The 21,550-nt window shown below is 32.3% G+C and overlaps 1 protein-coding gene and 1 non-coding gene across 2 annotated transcripts; both read right to left on the bottom strand.

Moving 5' to 3' along the window:
- Window positions 1-8,653: 8,653 nt before the first annotated feature.
- Window positions 8,654-9,708, bottom strand: LOC111902552 (uncharacterized). Its single transcript, XM_023898368.3, has one exon. The coding sequence runs from the start codon at window positions 9,635-9,637 to the stop codon at window positions 8,747-8,749; it is 891 nt and encodes a 296-aa protein (XP_023754136.1). The 5' UTR covers window positions 9,638-9,708; the 3' UTR covers window positions 8,654-8,746.
- A 10,134-nt stretch (window positions 9,709-19,842) lies between these two features.
- Window positions 19,843-19,948, bottom strand: LOC111902611 (small nucleolar RNA R71). Its single transcript, XR_002853877.1, has one exon. It is a non-coding gene; the product is annotated as a small nucleolar RNA R71 (small nucleolar RNA).
- Between the last annotated feature and the right edge of the window lie 1,602 nt (window positions 19,949-21,550).

Below are 21,550 nucleotides of genomic sequence, written 5' to 3'. Positions count from 1 at the left end.
ATTTATATTTAAGTTGACATTGTAATGTTATATTTAAAATAAAAATTTAAGTATTTTGTCCAAATTGTACAAAAGTTGTAGCTTTAAACTGATAATGGTTTACATACCACAACATATTAAAGCTAATAAATTAAGTATAATATGTTAAAAGTTAGAGACATAACTTTATAAGTAGAAGTAAAGATATTATTTTAAAATTGAAATTTAGTTTATGATTTCACTTTAGGTTTGATATTTATTTAACCTTATTAACCAACTTGTAATCATTATTAGAAAAACACTACAATTAATTACTTTTAACTATTACAAAATATTATTTCAGTTGTTTAAGTTAAACTAAAATTTATATTTTAGTTGACCCTATAATGTTATATTCAAATTAATAATTTAAGTATTTTATATAAATTGTTCGAAAATTGTATCTTTAAAATGATAATGGTGTACATCCAATATATCACACCTAATAAATTAAGTATAATATGTTAAAAGTTAAAAACAAACTTTATAAGTAGAAGAAAATATATTTTTTTAATATTGAAATTTACTTTATATATGATTACACTTTAAGTTTGATATTTATTTAACCTTATTAACCAACTTATAATAATTATTAGAAAGAAATTGAAAAGTCATGGGAGTTTCAAAGATGTGGTGAAAGGAAAAAATGCATGAGAGTTTCAAATGAATGTGGTTCAAGAAAAAATGCAAGCTTTATAAGTATACTAGGCGAATCCCTGCGCGTTGCGCGAGAATAGAATTATATAGTTAAAATAATAACTTTTACCAAATTATTATTTAATATTTCTATTTTGAAACAAAATTTTAGTAGTAAAGCAAATATATAGTTACCATATTAGTTTTATTAAACATTATAGTTTAATTTTTAAGTCATTGTGATATATACAACTATTTGATAATTTTATAAACCGTTTAAAATTGTGTAAATTCTATATCAAATGAAAGATAATATAACGGGTAACAAAACATATGAACAAAGATATGAACTGCAACTTTTAGAAATATAAAAATAGAAAAACATATATTATAACATTTGTATTAAAAAAGATATATATATATATATATATATATATATATATATATATATATATATATATATATACAACGAATAATAAAAAATATGAAAAATAAGCACTATAACTTTTAATAATATAAAAACACTAAAACATCTATTATAATATTTATATTAACTCTTCATATTTAAATCACAAATCTCTTCAAATACATTAATGTTTTTAATGAGCAAAATTTTACAACCTTATAAAAGAAAGGAAAATAAAAAGTTATTAGTGATTACTAATTAATAATCATAAGTTAAAAACTCTTGAGTTGTAACTAATAAATATACATAAATTAGAAAACTCTTGAGTTGTAGTGTGAGTTTCAAATTAATGTGGTACTTGAAAATTTGAATTTTATTATTATTATTATTATTATTATTATTATTATTATTATTATTATTATTATTATTATTATATTCGTCTAGATAATTGATTTTGATGCATCATTTTAATCCCTTCAATTATCAAACATAAAGATATTTAATTATAAATTTATAACATACATAGGGTGCATATACATGTTAAACAAATCACATATAATATATATATATTTTCATAAATATCATATGTAATTCTTGTCGTAGTAATGTGGATAAGTTACTTTCATATGAAGAACATAACATGATAAGTCTATCATAATTACATATCAAATGTTAAAAATTATGTTATCTTTTAAATATTGTCTTTTAAATATGTTGTCTAGGATAACCCAACAAAAAAATAATAGAAAATAAACATAATCAGAATATAAAAACTATAATCAAATAAATAAGAGCATTGGATGGTTGAATATATAAAGAAAGATGTTACATAAACATACATTTAAATCAAAAGAAAAACCTAATATTCGTCAACTTTGCTCAAACAAAAAAAACCTATATCCGTTTTCTGAATCTTCTTTCTTCATTTAACACCATTCAATCATAGAAACTTGATGAAAATTCTTCACTAACCTGCAATCAAAATATTTTTTTTGAAAAAGAAGAATTAGAAAGATATTCCAAGCAAAACATTGATGTTTGGAGAGTCACATTCAAGATTGAGTAATACATACAAATCACATATAGCGATTAAATGAGAAACTTAATATAAAGAAAGAATAGAAAAGCTTCATTTGTTTTGGTTGAAAGATATTCCAAGCAAAACATTGATGTTATGACATCCTTCTTACATATAAGATTTTATATAACACAAAAGACACAAAATATTGACCTTTTTATAGTAAACTTTTCACTAAATACTAATTAAATATAATATTAGTTATAAAACTTTTGAGTGTTAAATCATAATTAACAAAACTTTTGAGTTACATTAATTAAAAAAAGGGGTTTCAAATGAATGTGGTTTGAGGAAGTTTAAAAATGGGGGTTTCAAATGAATGAGATTCAAGAAAAATGCTAGCTTTATAAGTATGTATGATAATACTCTCTCTCTCTCTCTCTCTCTCTCTCTCTCTCTCTCTCTGATGCAATGTTTTAAAAACCGTTTTTTTAGTTGAACCGGTATGATGACCGGTTCCCGGTTCAACCGGTTCGACCGCCGGGTGAACCGGTTTCTATATTTGTCATGTTTTTTTCTATTTTCCTACACATACATACATATAGAAATTATGAATTTTATGTTTACAAGTTTAAACATTAAAAATACACATAAAAATAAGTTGTAGATGAATCCAAATACAATAAAATAACACATAACCATAAGTTTTAGTGTTTTACATCAATCCATATACGTTAAAAAGAAAATAAAGTATAATACCGAAACGAAATATAGTTTTTGATGAATACAAACACATCAAAAGAATTTATAACATTTATCATATGTTTTTATTTAAAGAAAATTAAATAGATTTGAAAAAAATCGTCAAAGTTTATTATGTAAATGGTTCTTTTTCATGTGTTTTTATTCGGTTTAACCGGTTTATTTTGACCGGTTCAACCGGTTTTTTCTAAAAACCGGCCGGTTCAGTCCGGTTCAGAAATCAATGTAAAACCGGTGATAGTTGAACCGCTCTCTCTTCTGGTTCCCGGTCCAACCGGTTCGACCACTACAAGAAAAATCCTAAATAGCTACGAAAACTTGCTACGGAATTGAAATCCGTAGCTATTCTATTACGGAATGTGCTACAAAATGGCTTATTGTAGCTATTTTGCTACGGAAATGGCTACAAAGTTACATTCCGTAGCTAAACTATGAATAACTACAAAGAGTTACTACGTAATCAAACTCTGTAGATATTATACTACGGAATATGCTACAAAATGGTTGGCCGTAGTTATTTTTTTACGGAAATCGTTACGGAGTTGCATTTCCATAGCTAAATCTTGAATTGTTGCTACAAAATCAAAACTTGTAGCTATTTTACTATGAAATATACTACATTGTTGTTGGTTGTAGCTAGTTTGCTACGGAACTTGTTACGTAATCCGTTTTCGTAGTTAGTTGGCTACAAAATCGGTTACGGAATAAAAATATGTAGCTAGTTTGCTACATAATAGAAATTCGTAGCTACTTTGTGACGAAAATTTGCTACAAAAAAAATCTATAGCTAATCTATAACGTAACTTGTAACGGAAATGTTAGCTGTTGTTATTTGTGTATCTAAGTTGTTTTTGAATTTGTAAAATAGCTACAGAGTCTAAATCCATAGCTATTTGACTACAGAATATTTCGTAGTCAATTAGTTATGGAATATACTTCCGTAGTAAAATAAAAAAATATTTTACAAAAAAAAAATATTGTTTTTAATTGTGTTATGATTATAATTTAATTATGATTAACAAAACTCTTTATATATTATTATAAGTTTTTTATTTATTCTTATTATCATTACTTTGTTATATATATAAAAAATAAGTTTTTTACTTATTCTTAAAAGTGGAACAAGTTAGCAACAATAATTTTCTCAGTTTTAAACATTCTTTTCCAGTTTTACACATTAGCCATATGATTTTGAAGATTTTGTCACATTTTGTCCTTGTAGTTGTGATGTTTTCATTACGGCATGGTATTTTTTGAGGATTGACAGCTTAGTCCTTGGTCTCGTCCCTAGTCAATGCATACTCTCGTGTTCTCTTCCTCTGCTAGGGTTTTGCCCTTTTGGACATGCTGTGCTCCTCCCATCGACTCCCCGCATTATCTTCCAATCAAATGTCCCACCTATCCTTAGATTACACCTCCTAACCTTCAAATTAGGTTTTTACGTTTGCTTCCGCCGCTTCCTTCCTTCGATTTCATCTAAGCATGTACATGGTGATCAATTTCATTCTACCAAAACGCTTCACACCCCAACCTCTGTTAAACGCAAACGTCACGGCCACAACTATTGCCGCCGCCACTTCGACCACCACATGGCTACCCTCCGTCGCCGCTGGTCGTCGGTTTTCATCAGCCTTTTTCGCTTCTCGCCTTCTCTGGTGGTTCTTTTGTCGACCATTATGTTCGTCGTTACCAGGTCGTTCAAGGTATGATCATAATGTGCAAAAATGAAAGGTAAGCAACGAATTTAGTTACTGGCATAATTTCTCATTTCTCTTCTCCATTTAATTGGTAGCTTTCAATTCCTTCGTCAACAGAGAACGACATTGGAGAAGACTGACTTTTTTTCTTAACCTACAACTAATTTTCTGCTTTTTGAGAGGAATGTCGAATTCAGAGGATTCATTTATTGCAACATCCATCTCCTACTCTAATATTCGCTTCCAGGTGAAATTATATTTGATGTTTTTCCATATAAACTTTCTTTTCCATCTCCGTTTACACAATTGTTCAATTCTTTGTTTGTAATTGTGTTTTCGTTTTTGTTCATGAAGCTACTGAATGATGTTTTAGTGTTGGTATATATGCCTCTTTACTTTATTTTGCCCTAAATAACACTGGACTAGGGTTCTTTTGGTAAATTTTGTAGGGTCCATTGTCATTAACTTTTCCGGTTGATGCTTCACTACAGCTCACCAATACAATGCCTTCATTGCTAGTATGGCATCAACTCAAATTATCATCTGCAGTGTTTTTTTGGTAATTTTTGGAATTGGTGTTGCAATGAGACTGAAAGAAAGAAGAAAAAGAAGAGGTGAAGGTTCCAATTCCACACAAAGATCATGTTGGATTACTACGATTATCATCTAAATTATGTTCTTAATTTAGGGCTTCCGTATGTTATTTAACTTTCCATTATCTTATTACTCCGGGAAAATGCAACTTGATTGTGTATACCGTTTGCATTTGCAGAGCATAATGATGAGGATATTGAACAGCTTAAGTATTCAGCTGATTTTCTTGTGGAGTTAATACTATTTCATCTATAAGAGTGTTTTGCTAATTAATTGAATTATTCCCATTTTTCATTCTTCTTATTCTACCGACTATGTGAAGCAAGTCTTATCTTCCACCTTTTACTTTCTGCGTGTGCTATTGTTGCAGCTAGATTATGCTAATTTTGCAAATTGGTCTCACCAAGCTGTAGACCTTATTTTGGGTATCTCCTTTTTGTTTCATTTTGAAGTCAACCCTTGCATATTTCCATTTAAAACCTATGCTCTATTCTTATTATCTTCTCTTTGTCCTTTCCCTGAAGATGCAATCAAGAATATTTTGTCCAAGGGAACAAGTATCGAACATGTTCAAGGGATTGTTGGCAGCTTGTCACTACGTTTAGTAAAAAAAATGTGCACCACATCACAAGGAAACGGTAAATATTTTTTTGTTATGTAGTCATATGAGATTATCATGCTCTTCTGAAATTGTAATTATTTTCTTGAAGCTATGTCTTTCTGATTGAGTCTCCTTTATCCAATAATTCTGTTTCAGAAGCTCATAATCAGTTTGAAATTGATACCTAGTTCCGTGTTCCGCATTTGCTTCGGAAGATTGGAAGTGAATCATGATTGGGAGTGATCCAGCTTATTGATTTTTTGGTATTAGGTTACCTTATAAGTTGGTCAAAGATAGATGGATTTGCTTCAGGTATGCATAAATTTTCATCATGCAAAATACATTACATGCAGTTAATTTTAAGAGTTACTACCTCATTTTCATGGAAAAGAGTCCAAATTTGACATATATATATATATATATATATATACACATTACATGCAGTTAATTTTAAGAGTCACTACCTCATTTTCATGGAAAAGAGTCCAAATTTGACTTATATATATATATATATATATATATATATATATATATATATATATATATATATATATATATATATATATATATATTCAAATTAACAAACAAATTGGTTTCTTGGAATTAGGGAGCAATATCAATAATAAGATCATAAACAACTCCTGCCACTACCATTAAAAAATTTCAGTATGCAAATTCAGTTTTTTTTTTAAATCCGCTGTGATTATATTTCAAATTTTTTGTTTATTTTTAGATTTTAAATCTCTAGTTGGTCAAAAACTAGAGATATAATGAGATTTCATACAAGAGATTTGAATGTTAATTAAGTTGTTTATAAATTTGATTTTGCAGGTTATGTCATTTTTGTTGAGGTTGTTTGTGTATTTGTAATCAATATTCAATTTTAATGATTAGGGAGCCATGTAAAAGGATTTTCAATTATGTAATATATCTATAAAAATCTATGTAACTATTAAAATTAAATTTATTGCATTTTTATATATTTCAACGAGTATTATAAATGGAAATTGGATTTTGTTGAATATTTTTATCGTTATGAGTTTGTTTTGGAACCAATTTTTGTTATGGAACAATTGACCATAGAATTTGCTACGGAACAAATGGCTACAAAATTTGTTACGAAACAAATGCCTATGAAATTTGTTACGAAACATATGGCTACGGAATTTGTTACGTAACATATGGCTACGGAATTTGCTACGAAACAAATGGTTACGAAATTTGCTACAAAACAAATGGCTATGGAATTTGCTACGGAAAAAATGACTACGGAATTTGCTACGCACCCCATTGTTACAGAATTGTTATGGAAATGTCTTGTAGTTAAATTACTACGAAATAAATGACGTAGCAAAACTGCTACGGAAACTATAATTTTGTAGCTAAACAGTTTGCTACAAGAAATATACCTACGGAATCTCATTGACAAATTCTGTAGCAACTTCTGTAGTTATTCAGGTTTAGCTACAGAATTTTAGCCTTTAGCTATTGAATTTTTTCGTAGCTAAATCGAAATTTTCTTGTAGTGGACCGGCCGGTTCAAACCGGTTTTTAAAACATTGCTCTGATGTAACTTTCACAACTATATCTTACATAAATATATTAATTATGTTTATTTTTTAAATTGAAACATAAAAAATGAAATTTTAATCAAATTTAAATATTTATAAAAGTCTGGGATTTATATAGAAAAGTCTTATTATTTTGGGAAAATTTTTAATAAATTCCTACAAGTTTTTTTAACAGAAAATCCCGATTATTTAACATTTTGCCCAAATTAACGAAAAAGTCATTTTTTTTATATTTGAACAACAAATGACAAATGATGTGATATTTTCAAAATAATGAGACTTTTCTATTCAAAAAAAAACTTTTGAGATTTTATCAAAAAAATTTCCCAAAATAATAAGACTTTTCGCATAAAACCCTAAAAGTTTTAAAGGTCATAACATATCATTATTTAAAGGACATGATTAAGATTTTATTGATGTCCTTGTATATTTATTATATAATAATTTTAAGATAAATAGAATTAGATAATTAGAGATAATATAATTGCTTTTCTTATACAATAATAAGTTTACCGATGAATGTTATAAAATAATGCATAATCCAATGGATTTTATAAAATAGGTTTTTTTTTTTTTTTTTTTTAATTCCTATTAGTTTTACTCTATAATATTTCTTAATGACTATTATAATATATAATAATGACATTTGATTAAAAAGTAATTTTATTAAATATTGGGAAGATTGATGAAAACGTAAACCTAAAATAGAGTATAGGATAATAAAAATGTGTATTTTTATATTATGAAGTGTTTATTTATTTTTTAAATTTAAAAAGATAATTTAAATAACTAAACAACTAAAATAATTACATTTAATTTAGAAATTATTAGGAATGTTGTATTAACGAATTGAATATATATTTATTATTAAATTTAAATATTATATGAAATTTAATAAAATAATACATATTTATATAATTTACTCTAAATTTATTATAGTGAGATATGCCAATAATATAAAAGAAGATGACAAATGAACAAATTATTTTGGTTTATCAAGAGATAGCATTTATCTTCCATAGCAAGCAATGAGTCCCACTTTACCGCTCATGGGCCCATTTTACGAGGCATTTTTTAACAAGTTATGGGATGGCCGGCGGGGGCGACCCAAAATCTTTAACCTGTCCTCATGACATTCATCGTTCCGACATAAAATCCGGTTATATTGCCTTAACAACAAGATCTGTCACCCATCACCTATGTGTTCTTCGAAGATGCCACTGCTTCTTGGGCCACACTTATTAATTAAAAAGCCGGTGCCTATACATGGCCCTCATAACATGGGTATCTTAATTATATAGTATGATATAATTTGTGTGCATGAAATGAGTTGTTTAATTTATGCGAGTATAATATCGAATTTGTATTTTAACTATTCGTTTTGGCAATGTACATTAAAATGAAAACTCAAATTACATGATAAACATGTCATCAGGCTAAAATTTACTGTGACATGATGTTGAGGAGAGATGTTCTGGTTCCAATTAATCGTCTAAAAATGCTTTCTAATCTGCTCTCAATGCATTCGAGCTGAGATTCTACTCTTTCCAATCTACACTTTGCAGTCTGTATCTTCTCCGATGATCCATCTTTACATGGAGGTGCCTGCAACCCAGCATCTATGGCATCCAATTCATTCAAAATCCCAAGTTCTTGTTGATCATCGCATGCCACCATCCCTTTGTGTATCAACTTCGATACCACAAATGACAATCTGTTTGGCTTTGAAACCGGCATCGCTAAGAACAACAACAAAGATTCCAAAACAGCAACTGTCATCTCACTAACTCCCACTACTGCCTTCATTACCGCTGCAAGCTGGTGGTGATCAGAATCCACCACCATAGATCCACCACCGATCGTATTATCCACTTCCTTCAAACTTCCAACCAACCGTTTAACATCTTTCTTCATCTTCCTTCTAAACGAACTATAATCAGCGTTGTTTTCGGTGTTTCTCCTCCGACGAAGAGCACAATGGAGATCCGTAATGTGTTCTTTGATCTGTGCCACCATATCCCTTGTGTTGCCACAAACATCCAAGAATTTAACCGATTCGTCTACAAGATCTTCGACCCATTTCTTGTTTTGTTGTCGAGAGATTGAAACTCGTGTGGTGGACGAATTTAGGAGGTCGACCATGGATTTATAGAGCTCTGTCAGGTGCGACAAACCATTGCAGACGGTCTTTGCAGATGGTGGTGTCGCCGTTGCTGCATCCAGCTTGGCCGCGTTGAGCTGTTGTTCGATTCGAATAGTGGTCGGATGCGATCTGCAAGGCAAGCTAATGGATTTCACTTGGCATCTGGTGCTATGTTTTGAAGAAACAGCCATTGTTTTTACAGGTTTGAAGGAAAACGAAGGTGTTTGATGTCTATGTTGGTTTACAGAATTCAGAAACGATCTCTATATATATAAACTAGATCCCTACGTAAGTTTATGGGTGAGTGGGACCAGAAGCAAATCTATTGGTACATGTGTGTAATGCATGTGATGCCAGCATGGGTTTTCCTTTTTTGGGTCGGGTGTTAGGCCATAGGAGTAGTTGGTGTATGCCATTTTTTATTGTACATGAATAATTATGAGCAAACAATCTATGATCAAATGTGTGAGGTGTACACTCTCAAAAAGCGCCATGTAAAGGTATTAGATTTTACATATACGTGGCACGTAAAGATTGTATCTTTTCCTAACTTTCTACATACATCATGCGTCGTGCTCACGTGCTGTATTGAAGACGTAATTGGTCCACGTATGACCCTTTCACCCACGTGTTGCCCCCACAACTATTGATGTTATTTGTTGTGGCGCGGTGCCAATAAAGTTAGGAGTGGTCCAAATATAGCCACCTCCATTCCCTGTCCTTTCATTTTTTTGGGAGTATGATTACTAGTTTACTACAACGAATGTACACATGTATGGTCGTAGTTGAGTTTTTCCATATTCGTAGTCCTCTTTAAAATTATTAAATATGATGAGTCAATTTATAGTCATTTAAAGATGTGTATTGAATAATGATGTCCATATTTTGATTATATAAAAACCCAATTGTATATTTATATTTTATTGGCTATTTACCATTTTATCAGAATGTAAACTATTATGCTCCTCCTGGTTTGGTTCACGTTCTGCTCTTACTGGTTCCTTGCTGGATGAGGGGTGTGGGGGAGGTGGTTTATTTTTAATTTAATTATATATAAATAGAAGTAAAAGATCAAATGAAAATCCTTAAATATTAAAAACCATCTAAGAACCTTTTCATTAACGGTATTTGTGTCAATTCAATTATTTACGTTACTAAATACTACAAACTAAAGATCAATTTCATTTTTATAACCAATTATTCAAACTCAAACACTTTCATCTCTCTCTCTCTCTCTCTCTCTCTCTCTCTCTCTCTCTCTTGCCTCCTACTACCTCCGGCTGCCACTGCCACTGGCAGTACCACTGCTACCAGCAGAATATCGTGGTGGCAGACAACAACTTTCATATATGGTACCGTCGTTTTCAGATCTAGAAACGACACCTTCGGATCTGGAACCACTGCCTTCAGATCTAGAAACACCGTCTTCAGATCTGCAACCAACACTTCTAGATCTATGATTTTCTGATGTTATTCAAATCTGATTAGATATGTTGTTTTTGGTGCGATTTCTTCAGATCTAGAACCACCGCCTTCAGATCTGGAACCACCACATTTAGATCTAGAACCATCACCTTCAGGTCTACAACCAACATTTCCAGATCTACCATTTTCCAACGTCACTCTAATCTGATCAGATATGTTGTTTTTTGTGCGATTTCTTCATATTTGATATCGTCACCATCACCATCGACAAAGGCTACACGTTGACGACTACACCACCGTCGTCTATCCCTGCTGCTGCCTTCTACTACTAGAGTAAACAAATTGTATCAGATCTATTCCACCACCACAACCGTCGTTTTTTCCTCCAAACACCACCTTCATGTTGCTTCAGATCTGCTCTGACGATGATCTATACGATGACAAGCTCAGATTTGGAATATCTGAAGACTCTAAGGAACATGAGAATCTAAGATCTATAAATCTCCTCACATCTGAAAACAATAAGCACACAAGGTGTTTGATGAAATGTCTCAAAAAGATCTGTAAGTTTTTAAGTTATGAATAAGTGTTTAAAATTTTGTATTAAGTTGTTAATTTGTGTTTGAAGTGTGTATTATACTATGATTTTTTGATGCCTTATCCTTTGAATTTTAGTGTTTGAAATATTGAATTAAGCTTTGAATTAGCGTCTGAAATGTTTTATTAAACTGTGAATTCTGGTTTTTTTTTTTATCCACATCTGAAATCTATACATGTAAATGAGGTGTGAATGCAGTGTATTAAATTGTGAATTATACTAAGCTGTGAATTTTATTCACATCTTAATATAACCAATTCACATTTTAATACATAGAAATGCCTCTAGATATGAATGTATAAATATAAGTTTTAAGTTGCGATATGCCTGCGAATATATAATTTTTGTGTATTAAACTGTGAATTATTGTATTAAACTGTCGATTTTGTATATTAAACTGTGAATTAATTGTATTAAGTTGTGAATTTTGTGTATTAAACTATGAATTTATTAAATTAAGCAATGAATTTTGTATATTAAATTGTGAATTCAATATCTTAAGATGTGAATTGATTGTATTAGGTTGTAAATTGACTGTCCACGTCTATATGTATAAATGTAAGTTTTAAGTTAAGAATATAACATTTTTGTGCATTAAACTGAGAATTTATTGTATTAAGTGGTGAATTTTTTGTATTAAACTGTGAACTGATTATATTAAACTATGATTTGTATTAAGCTGCAAATTTTTTTGTTAATTTTGCGTTAAAGTATGAATTATTAATGTATGAATCTTTGTATTAGTTTTCTTGTAAATATATTTATTTTTTTGTGTTGTATAAATGTGTAAACATGTAGTAGTTTTATAATAGTTTTGCGTTAAACTCTAAAAAAGTGAATCAATATGTTTATTAGACTGTGAATGTAGTTTTTAAGCTATCAATACATGACTTTATATGAATGCAAATTTGATTTGGAAGGAAGGATGGTTGCAACGGTAACACAAATGGTCGGTAGCAACGTGTTGTAGTGGGTGGTGATTGTAGAGTTCGAGTTTGACTTCTTTGAATTTTTGAATTATTGTAAAATGAATTATTTTCACTTAGTTGGAGTCTCATGATATAGTTTAATGGTGACATTTAGTGGATTAAATTCAATGTCGATAGAGTTTAATTGTTATTTGTGATTTTTGCGCCTAAAATGGACATCATTCTGACATGTGTCCATATTTACAAGGAAGATGCGAAGAAGTGCAAAAGAAGGAAAGCTACTACTTGTCAAACCAATGGAGTTATGATCGGCCTCAACATGATCAATGGTGGGACAACAACCAAGCTTGGGGAAATAACAAATACCGAAACCCATACCAAGCTTGGGGAAATAACCAATACCAACCAACTCCACAGTTCCAACAACCCTATCCTTACCCTCCCCAACAAAAAGAAACGTCATGCATGTCCTTAGAAGACATTGTGAAAATCATTGGCACTTCTACCCAAATTTTCCAGGAAACAAGCCAAGCCAGCCTCAAAAGCTTAGAGCTACAAATAACACAACTTGCTTAATTAATGAGTATAATGGAAGCTCAAAAGCATAGCGCATGTGTCATTCCTTTGAAAGATGAGAAAAGTTTTGATGGCCCAAGAGTGTCATATTAAGAAGAGGAAGGAGTGGAAGTGGAAGAGGTTGTCAAGGAGGAAGAGGAAATTGAGAAAGCTGACAATGAAACTATAAAGGAAGTGATAGGGGTTAACGAAAGAGAGGTTGAGTCACCCACTACAATTTAGAAACTACCTCCAGTTGTAGAACAACCACAAGAGCTAGAAATGATAAATCTGTCGGGCCCTTCAAAGGATACGTATCCCGAGAAAGAAGACACCCAACCGGTCACCTACTCAACCACCATGTCAAAGAGGGAAGAGTTGGTCACCATAATGAACAAGTACAAGAAAGAATATGGTTGGATGATTTCTATTATCAAAGGTCTAAGTCCGGTATGGTTCTCCCGTAAAAAGAAAGTCAAATATAAGAAAAGAGTCCCAATGGAGGTGTGGATATTAAAAAGTGTTGACATGTGGCAAGTTTTCAAGGTTAATGGATATCAATTGAAGCCATCCTATGAAGGTTTTTATTCAAATATCCAATATGTCGTCCATTTGGACGCCCTAAAGTGTTCAAGTGAAGTTTGGAGGCGTCTCGCCAAAGACGTTAAAGAAGGGCATTTTTGGAAAGCATTGTGCTTTCGTTTTCTTTCATGTTCCGAATAAATGCTTTTGTTAAAACTGTTTTTTTCGTTTTCAAAAGCTTCCATTTTTAAAAATCTAAGCTCTCCCTCATTTTTCAAGTCAAATTCTGTTGAATTTTGAAGTCCCGGGGTTCATTCTAGTCAAATGCGGAAGCTTTGAAACTTGTTCTAAAAGAGCCTACAAATGGTCCGCGTCTAATTCCCTCGTCTGCGTGAGCCTGATCACATTAAAATAAAGATTCAACAACTTCTCAACGTTATTCACGCGGTCCGCGTGTGCTCCAGAACTTGTTCGTGTGTCCTGAAAATGGTCCGCGTGTACTCTAGAAACTGTCCGCGTGGATTCTTGACCAGATTTGAATTCCATTGACTTGTTGACCAAATAACTTAAGTGACATGCAACCTTTCTTCTTCATTAACACACCAGTTGTTTCCCTCTCTCTATGCATTCATTCTCCCTCAAGAAACCATTAACCCAAACCCTCCTCCCATTCATCATTATCCCTCTCCACCTTACCCTTACCCTTACCCACCATACCCTTATCCCCCCCCCCCCCCCCCGATTTAGGTACATTTTCCTGTCCCCAAGCATTAAGGACAATGCTTATTTCTAAGCTTGGGGTGGAGTATTTCCTTTTCTTTTTTTGCTTTCTTATGCATTTTAGTTAGGTTGCATAACATTTTAGCTTTAATTTGCATTCATTTTTTTATAAAATTCCAAAAAATATTTTATTTTCTTCTTTTTCACCTTTTTACTTTTTGTATAACATTTAACGTAGGGCATTAGCATTCATGCATTTTTGTTGTCTATTTATTCTCACTCCTCTTAGATGCCATGACTCAGGTTCATAGTTATTGTATCATTATTGGTCCAAGATCTTGTTCTTACCTCACACATCGAATCGGGACCATTAGTCGAAGTTTGGGACTTCATACTTGGGATCAACTGTTGGAGCTTAAAGGGGTAAGTGATCATCGACAAGTAGTTTTTTTCACACCCCCGAACAAGACGGTGAAAACGTACGAGGGCTCGTGTGACTTCAATTGAAATATCATCACAATGAATATACATGAAACATAACATAAACATCACCATGCATCAATACATTACAACTGACTTTGTTCACATCAAGTACATTGTCTAAATAATACATATCCATAGTATAAGTTGTTTGAAAGTTTTCAAAGCATAACATCCTAACATACTTGGTATTGTTCTTCAGCTTATCTGTTACCTAAGAATACAAGTTATTTTGAAAACGTCAACATATATAATGTTGGTGAGTTCATAAGCAGGTTTGATATGAAAATGTTTTGCATAGTTTGTAAAACCCAAAAAATCCGATATTTTCTGAAACGGCAATTATTTATACAAAAGGCGTGATGATCCATAAGTATATGCGTGAATGATTTCAAAACGTGTATAAATGAGAAGTTTTGCATTGTAGTTATTGAAAGTATAAGTTAATAATGTTGGTTTCCCTGGAAAACCCGATGTTTTCTGATAAAATAGTTTGATCATTTTGTATTATCGTATCGTCACCACGAATGAATATGATTTCTCATTATTATTTAGATGGTATTGGATCTCTATGTGAGTCGTTATAACCATGCATGATAATGACTAGTTCGTCTGTGTTGACATTCTAGCGAACGCCAGAATTGATCTTAAGATTTTGTCACCCTAGACTAGCCGAGTATAATTGTAGCGAACATCTTAGGTGTGGGGGAGTCACCCCCGTATAGATCTATACAGAAACTCTCGCTCTCCCTCTAAGAGACTTTGATTATAACTACAAATTACGACCGACACTTATTGGTGTCACCTGTTATTACTCACTTAATCCAAATGAATTTGATTAACCTTGATTAACGACCTGATTTTTGATTACTTGAATAGAAGGTAAGCCTAACAGACGAGGATAAGAGGATTACGAGGTCCTACTAATCACGTATGTTATTTAAGGCTGTCGAGTATACGAAGGACGCGTTGGCCCATTTCACATATGATTTAATTGCACCTTACTAGCGATGCTAATGGACCACTGAGGCCCAATGGCATGTAAAAGCCATTGAGGGTCCCCTAGACATGTAATTGGGTCACAGGTGGCCCAATAAACATGTATTATTTATGTTGGGCCCAAAAGTCATGTTAATGGGTCACAAAGGCCCAAAAGAAACATGATTAGAATTATTCAAGCCCAACAACTAGAATATTTACTTGTTTTGTATAGTATTAGTGTTGCGAAGTTGTTAAATCGAAATGTCGTAAAAATCACCAAATTGTTTTATAACGATTCATAGATTTATAAAAATATATATTTTTCTATTTAAACCCATACGCTATAAATTTTTTATATTTTGACCCAATTATTTTAATCTTAACATAATTGACCAAAAACATTAGTTGACGAGATTTAGCCCCCTTATTTTGGTAAAGTTGGCAATTTTAGTCCTTTTTATGAAAAATGGCATATTAGTCCTTGAACTATTTTTCTTGACATTTTTGACCCAAACTCTTATTTAAATAATGTTTTAAGCCCAAAATTTAATTTTGGACAGTTCCAGCCCCTTAGTTAAAGGATTTGCTTTTAAATCCACACTTTTTGCAATTTTTAGAATTTTGACCCAAAATCTAAAATCTTTGCTTTTTTAGTCCCTTTTGATAAATAAGGCCATTTTATCCCCTGAAATAGGTTTATTTACGTTTATAGCCCCTGTTTTGAGAAAAAAATCCATTTCAACCCCCTTAAATTTGATTTTTCGCATATTTGGGCCTCAATAGCCGAAAGGCCCAAATTTTAGCCCATTAGGCTAAAATTTACATTTTTTGTCCTTTAAAAAGCATAATATTTATAAGACATCTTATTTTAGCTATTTTGACCTTTTGGTCCTTGTAAAAACCGTGAATGACATCTTTTTCCCCATCTTAAATGTGTTCTAGCTATTTTTGAATGCACTCCAAGTCTAGGGGGACACATTCGAAGCTTTATAAGTGCACTCCTAGATTTATAAAGGTGTTACATACTATTGGATGCGCTCCGGGCCTTGAAGGATGCATTTTTATGGTCTAGAGTATGCTACATGCAGGAGAATTAGGGATGAACAATTTGTAACAAATCCCGATCCCTTACCAGTAACGTATCAAACTATACAAAATCATACCAAATTTTAAAATATGGGACGATACTCGGTACTCCAAAATCAAGAAATTTGGGATTCGGTACCAGTACTAGTACCGAAAACTGATATTGGTACCAGTAATGTTAATTTCGTTCGATACCCGGGGATTGAATTTCAATCAAATTCAATTTTGGGGAAATTAAGAACGATACCGGTCGGTACTAGTTCCATCCCGCGCTAATCCCTAAGACCATCATGTATACCTATCATGGAGGGCATCATTGTTGACGTTTCCACGAACAACGACCGCGCATACTATCCCGTCAGTTCGTGGTCGGGCGTTGTCATCGTAAGTCGTGACGGGGAGGATGAAATACCACGACGAATGAGAAGCTTGGCCATTTCTTAGCCGTTTCTAATGGTCAAAATAATTAAAAAAAAATAAACTTTACCTATATAAACACAACATTTAAACACCATATGTTCAAACCATTCATCTCTTTATACTCTCTAAAAAATCATATTTATGTATTTTTTTAACATTTTGATTTAGATGACGAAGGAGAATTTATCTCGACGTTGTGCAACACATACATGATGAAGAATGTACGGATGTTTCGCGTACACGATCAGTTGTCAATCACGATCGCCAAGTCGCACATGAAATATTGGTACATGATTATTGATATCTGCATATTTATTCATATATTTTGTGCATTATCGTAATATTTTTAGCTACAATTGTGCTTATTTTAGGACAAAATGTTCTTAATATGTTAAATTCTGTTTTGTAGCAGTGAAGACATGCTCGGGATTAAAGGGAAGCAAAATGTGAAGCTTGAAGTAGGAAAAATTAGATTAAGTCAACCGTGGTCAAAGTTCTTAGGATTTTGAAGTCCTACGGTGTGGATATATGATGCTATGCCATGGCTAGGAGAAGATTCACGACAAAGATTTCCACTTTGGAGAATACGCGTGTTTAATGAACGCCACGTCGTGGAGCCTATTTGCCACGGTGTGCGAAGAAGTTTTTGGAATATATATATATATATATATATATATATATATATATATATATATATATATATATATATATATATATATATATATATATATATATATATATATTGCGGTTCTTCCTTCAACCCTAGCTTAAGCTTCAAGTTATTCTTGAATTTTGAAGACCAGAGATGTGCTAGGAGGTTTTTGAAGATCTGAATTTGTTGAGAGCCCGATTTGGAAGAGATCTTAAGGTAACATACTTCTAAACCTTTTTTTTGCTTTGTTTTTCATTATGGTTTATAAAGTGAATTTCGTTTTTAACTGTTTGTTTCTAGTAGTTATGGACTAAAAACCCTAACTTTCGTTTAGAGTAGAGGATCCTAATGACTATGTGTTGCTATATTGGATTATGGATTGTTGCTAGTTTCTGTTTGTTATGATAGCTTGATAAAGAACCTCTTTGTGTTAATGACAACTACTATCCCATTTATTGCTGAGTTTTACTATGATTGGATGATCACTCTTTTTTGGTATATGTGTATCTTATGATTTTGTGACCATCAAAGTTATAAGACTAGTGTTTTGACAAAAAACCTAGGGTTAAATTGAAAAGTGAGTAAATTAACGTGAAAGCTAATAAATGATGATCATTCATGTATTTAAGTGATGTTATTACCCATTAATGTCATTCATTAGTTTAAGTCTAGCATAATTCGAACTTAACACTAGTGTGCTTGTTTGTTTGTCCACTTGATCAATGAATGAACGAACTTGTTTTGCTAAAGGATTAGTCTTTTGATCATAAATTTTAATCATCTTAGGAATCGATAAGCAACAACTTAATCCATTTCACTTTCCAAGAAATCAACCCTAGGAGTAAGTGATTGTATATAAATGGAAGTCTCTTTAATAGCTTGTCTTAAAACTTAACTTTGATTGTTTTTTTTTATAGTTAATTTCGCTTTGTGTTAATTGCTTTTAAGTAATCTGGACTTGCAAAACCATAGAAAAAACCCCCAATTACATTGTTTTAAATTAGTTAACTTTTAGTATAGATTTTAGCTTTTAATCCTTCCCATTCCCCTTGTCTTCGATACGCTACTTCCTTACTATACTGTTGTTCGATTAGGTACACTTTCTATCACATTTAGCTAGTTTACATTGTTTGGTTTACAAATTAAAAACTACTATATAAATTGTATATCAAGTTTTTTGCGTCGTTGCTGGGAATGCTTCCATTATACTTAGTTTATTCTGCTATTTGTTATCTATCCTTTGAGTGGAATTTATTTCATACAAAGTTAATTTTGTGTTCTACTTTTATTAAGGGTTTTTTTATAGTTTTTCTCTTTCTATAGTTGTCATGTCGTGGACCCGACTGTCCACGCTATGTGAACTGTGCATTCAAATTTTAGTTTATTTATTTTTATTCGTGTTATGCATTTTTATTTTTGTTTTGTTTCGGTGATAGATGAGCCAAGGATCGAAATTTCCAATAGTGCCACCACTTGAAGATCCAAAGTTTCCATTCCGCAAAAAGAAAAATAAAAAGGTTGGTCAATCGAGTAGCAAATTCAAAATAGAAAATTTTGAAATCTTTGAGAAGACTCCCGACATGAAAGGAATTGGGTACGAGCCAGAAACAGAAACCAAGGACAAGTCAGAAGACGAAGTCAAAAGTAAGGTAGAAGAGATGGAAGACATCATGAGAATGACAATAGAGGATTACAAGAAGAGGATGCGTGATGACAATGGACCGGGTCTTGTTCCACTGAAAATCCCACACACAACAACTTTTGAACTCACAATACAGATTCTATTGATGCTCAAGGATATTCCACTTTCCGGGAAGGCCATGAAGAGGTATTAAGACACATCGGTGAAGTGTTGGATATTGCAAACTACTTCAATGTTCCAAATATTTGCTACTGAGAATGCTAACAGTGACATTTATAGGATAGGCAAAAATTTTGTTGAAGTCACTTACACCTAGAATGATCACAACCTAGACCAATCTTCAAAATGCTTTTATTGAGCAATTCAACCCGCCTTCAAAGATAACCAAACTCAAGAATAATATAGCAAACTTCCAAAAAAACGATTGTGAATATTTTTATGAAACATGGAGAGGTATAAAGGCATGCTAACGAACTACCCTCAACATGGCCTTAATGTGCAACAAGAAGTGTTTATATTTTATGATGGGATAAACGTGAGTACGAGGCAACTCCTTGATTCTCACGGACCCATGACGAAGAAGGATCTTGCTACAATCAAGGAATTAATTTATGAATTCGCAAAGCATTAGAAGAATAACATAACCCTCGTGAAGATGTTACCAGAGGCAAAGTATGTTTGGACGGAGGAAATAAGAACGTATCGGTGTTTATGGAAAAAATCAATAACATGCACTGGAGAATCACCAAATGGGTCAATCCATACATGCTATTCAAGTGGGGTGTGAGAATTGTAGCGGGCCACACTTGACCAAGGATTATGATCTAGACGAGAATGGAAACCGGAAGATACAAGCTTCTTATTCGAGTGGGTATAGATATGTTGGGGATTGGAGGAAACCCAAGAATGAGTGGTTGTCATACGATGAGAACAAAAGGTCAAAGGAAGAGAAGCATAAACAACAAGGTCGTAGTTTTTATCAACAGGATCAATCAGATCCCAAACAGTAAAATGACTTTGAAGAAATGCTTGCTTGATTTGTAGCCACATCTGAATAAAATACATGATGATATTGATGTCATCCTTCAGAATCAACAAGCCTCGATCCATAACATCGAGTAATAAATTGGTCAACTTTTGAGACAATTCAACTAACATCTTTTGGGAACACTTCCAAGCAACACGGAGCTCGAAAACTCAAATCAAATCTGTGACAACCAGAAGTGGTAAAATTATTACTCCTCTAATTCCTTTAGTTAATGATAGTTCATCTAATATGCATAATCCTAAAGAGGAAAACAGTATAAAAAAGCACTCTAACTAGTAGCCACGACATGGCCATCTGTTGTAGAGAAAAAAGAACCTCCGGTCAAAGCTTACAAGCAACCTCTACCATATCCAAGCTGAGCCAAGCAAGACAAATAAGTTGAGGATTACAAGAAGTTTTTGGAACACATAAGAGCCCTTCTAATCAATATCATATTTATAGAAGTCGCTGCACAAATGCCAAAATGTGAAAAGTTCTTGAAGGATCTTCTCACAAACCAAAGGAAAATGGAGGAGACCTCGAATGTAATATTGAATGATAACTGATTAGTTCTGATGCTTAACAAACTACCAAAGAAGATCGGAGATTCGAGGAGCTTGACACTTATCAATTCGGGAATCTGGCTACAAGTCTTGATCTTTCCGATTCGGGAGCTAGCATAAATCTAATGCGATATTCGTTATACAAGAAGTTAATCTCCCAAATCCAAGACCAATCCAAATGGACATTCATCTATCCAACAAGATGGTGACATTTCCAAGAGGTATATGTGAAGATCTTTTGGTTAAAATTGATAAGTTTCTGTTTCCCATATAGTCTGTAGTGCTCGACATGGAGGAGGACAATAAAGTCCCTATTATTCTTGGGAGACCATTTCTTAGCACCGTACGAGAGGAGAGGATGCCATAACATTTGGTGTTGATCAAGAAATAAAGCACTCAAATATTAGTAATGACATGGTCTTCTCATTGGATATATTCGATACGTTTTGGAAAAATAAATGCAAGAATGGAAAGAGAACAAATTAAAGGGATACATGACTGTGA

Source organism: Lactuca sativa, chromosome 2 (assembly GCF_002870075.4).
Source record: "Lactuca sativa cultivar Salinas chromosome 2, Lsat_Salinas_v11, whole genome shotgun sequence".
Lineage (NCBI taxonomy): Eukaryota > Viridiplantae > Streptophyta > Magnoliopsida > Asterales > Asteraceae > Lactuca > Lactuca sativa.
The sequence above is the reverse complement of the archived record's forward strand: the minus strand, read 5'-3'. Positions and strand labels throughout refer to the sequence as shown.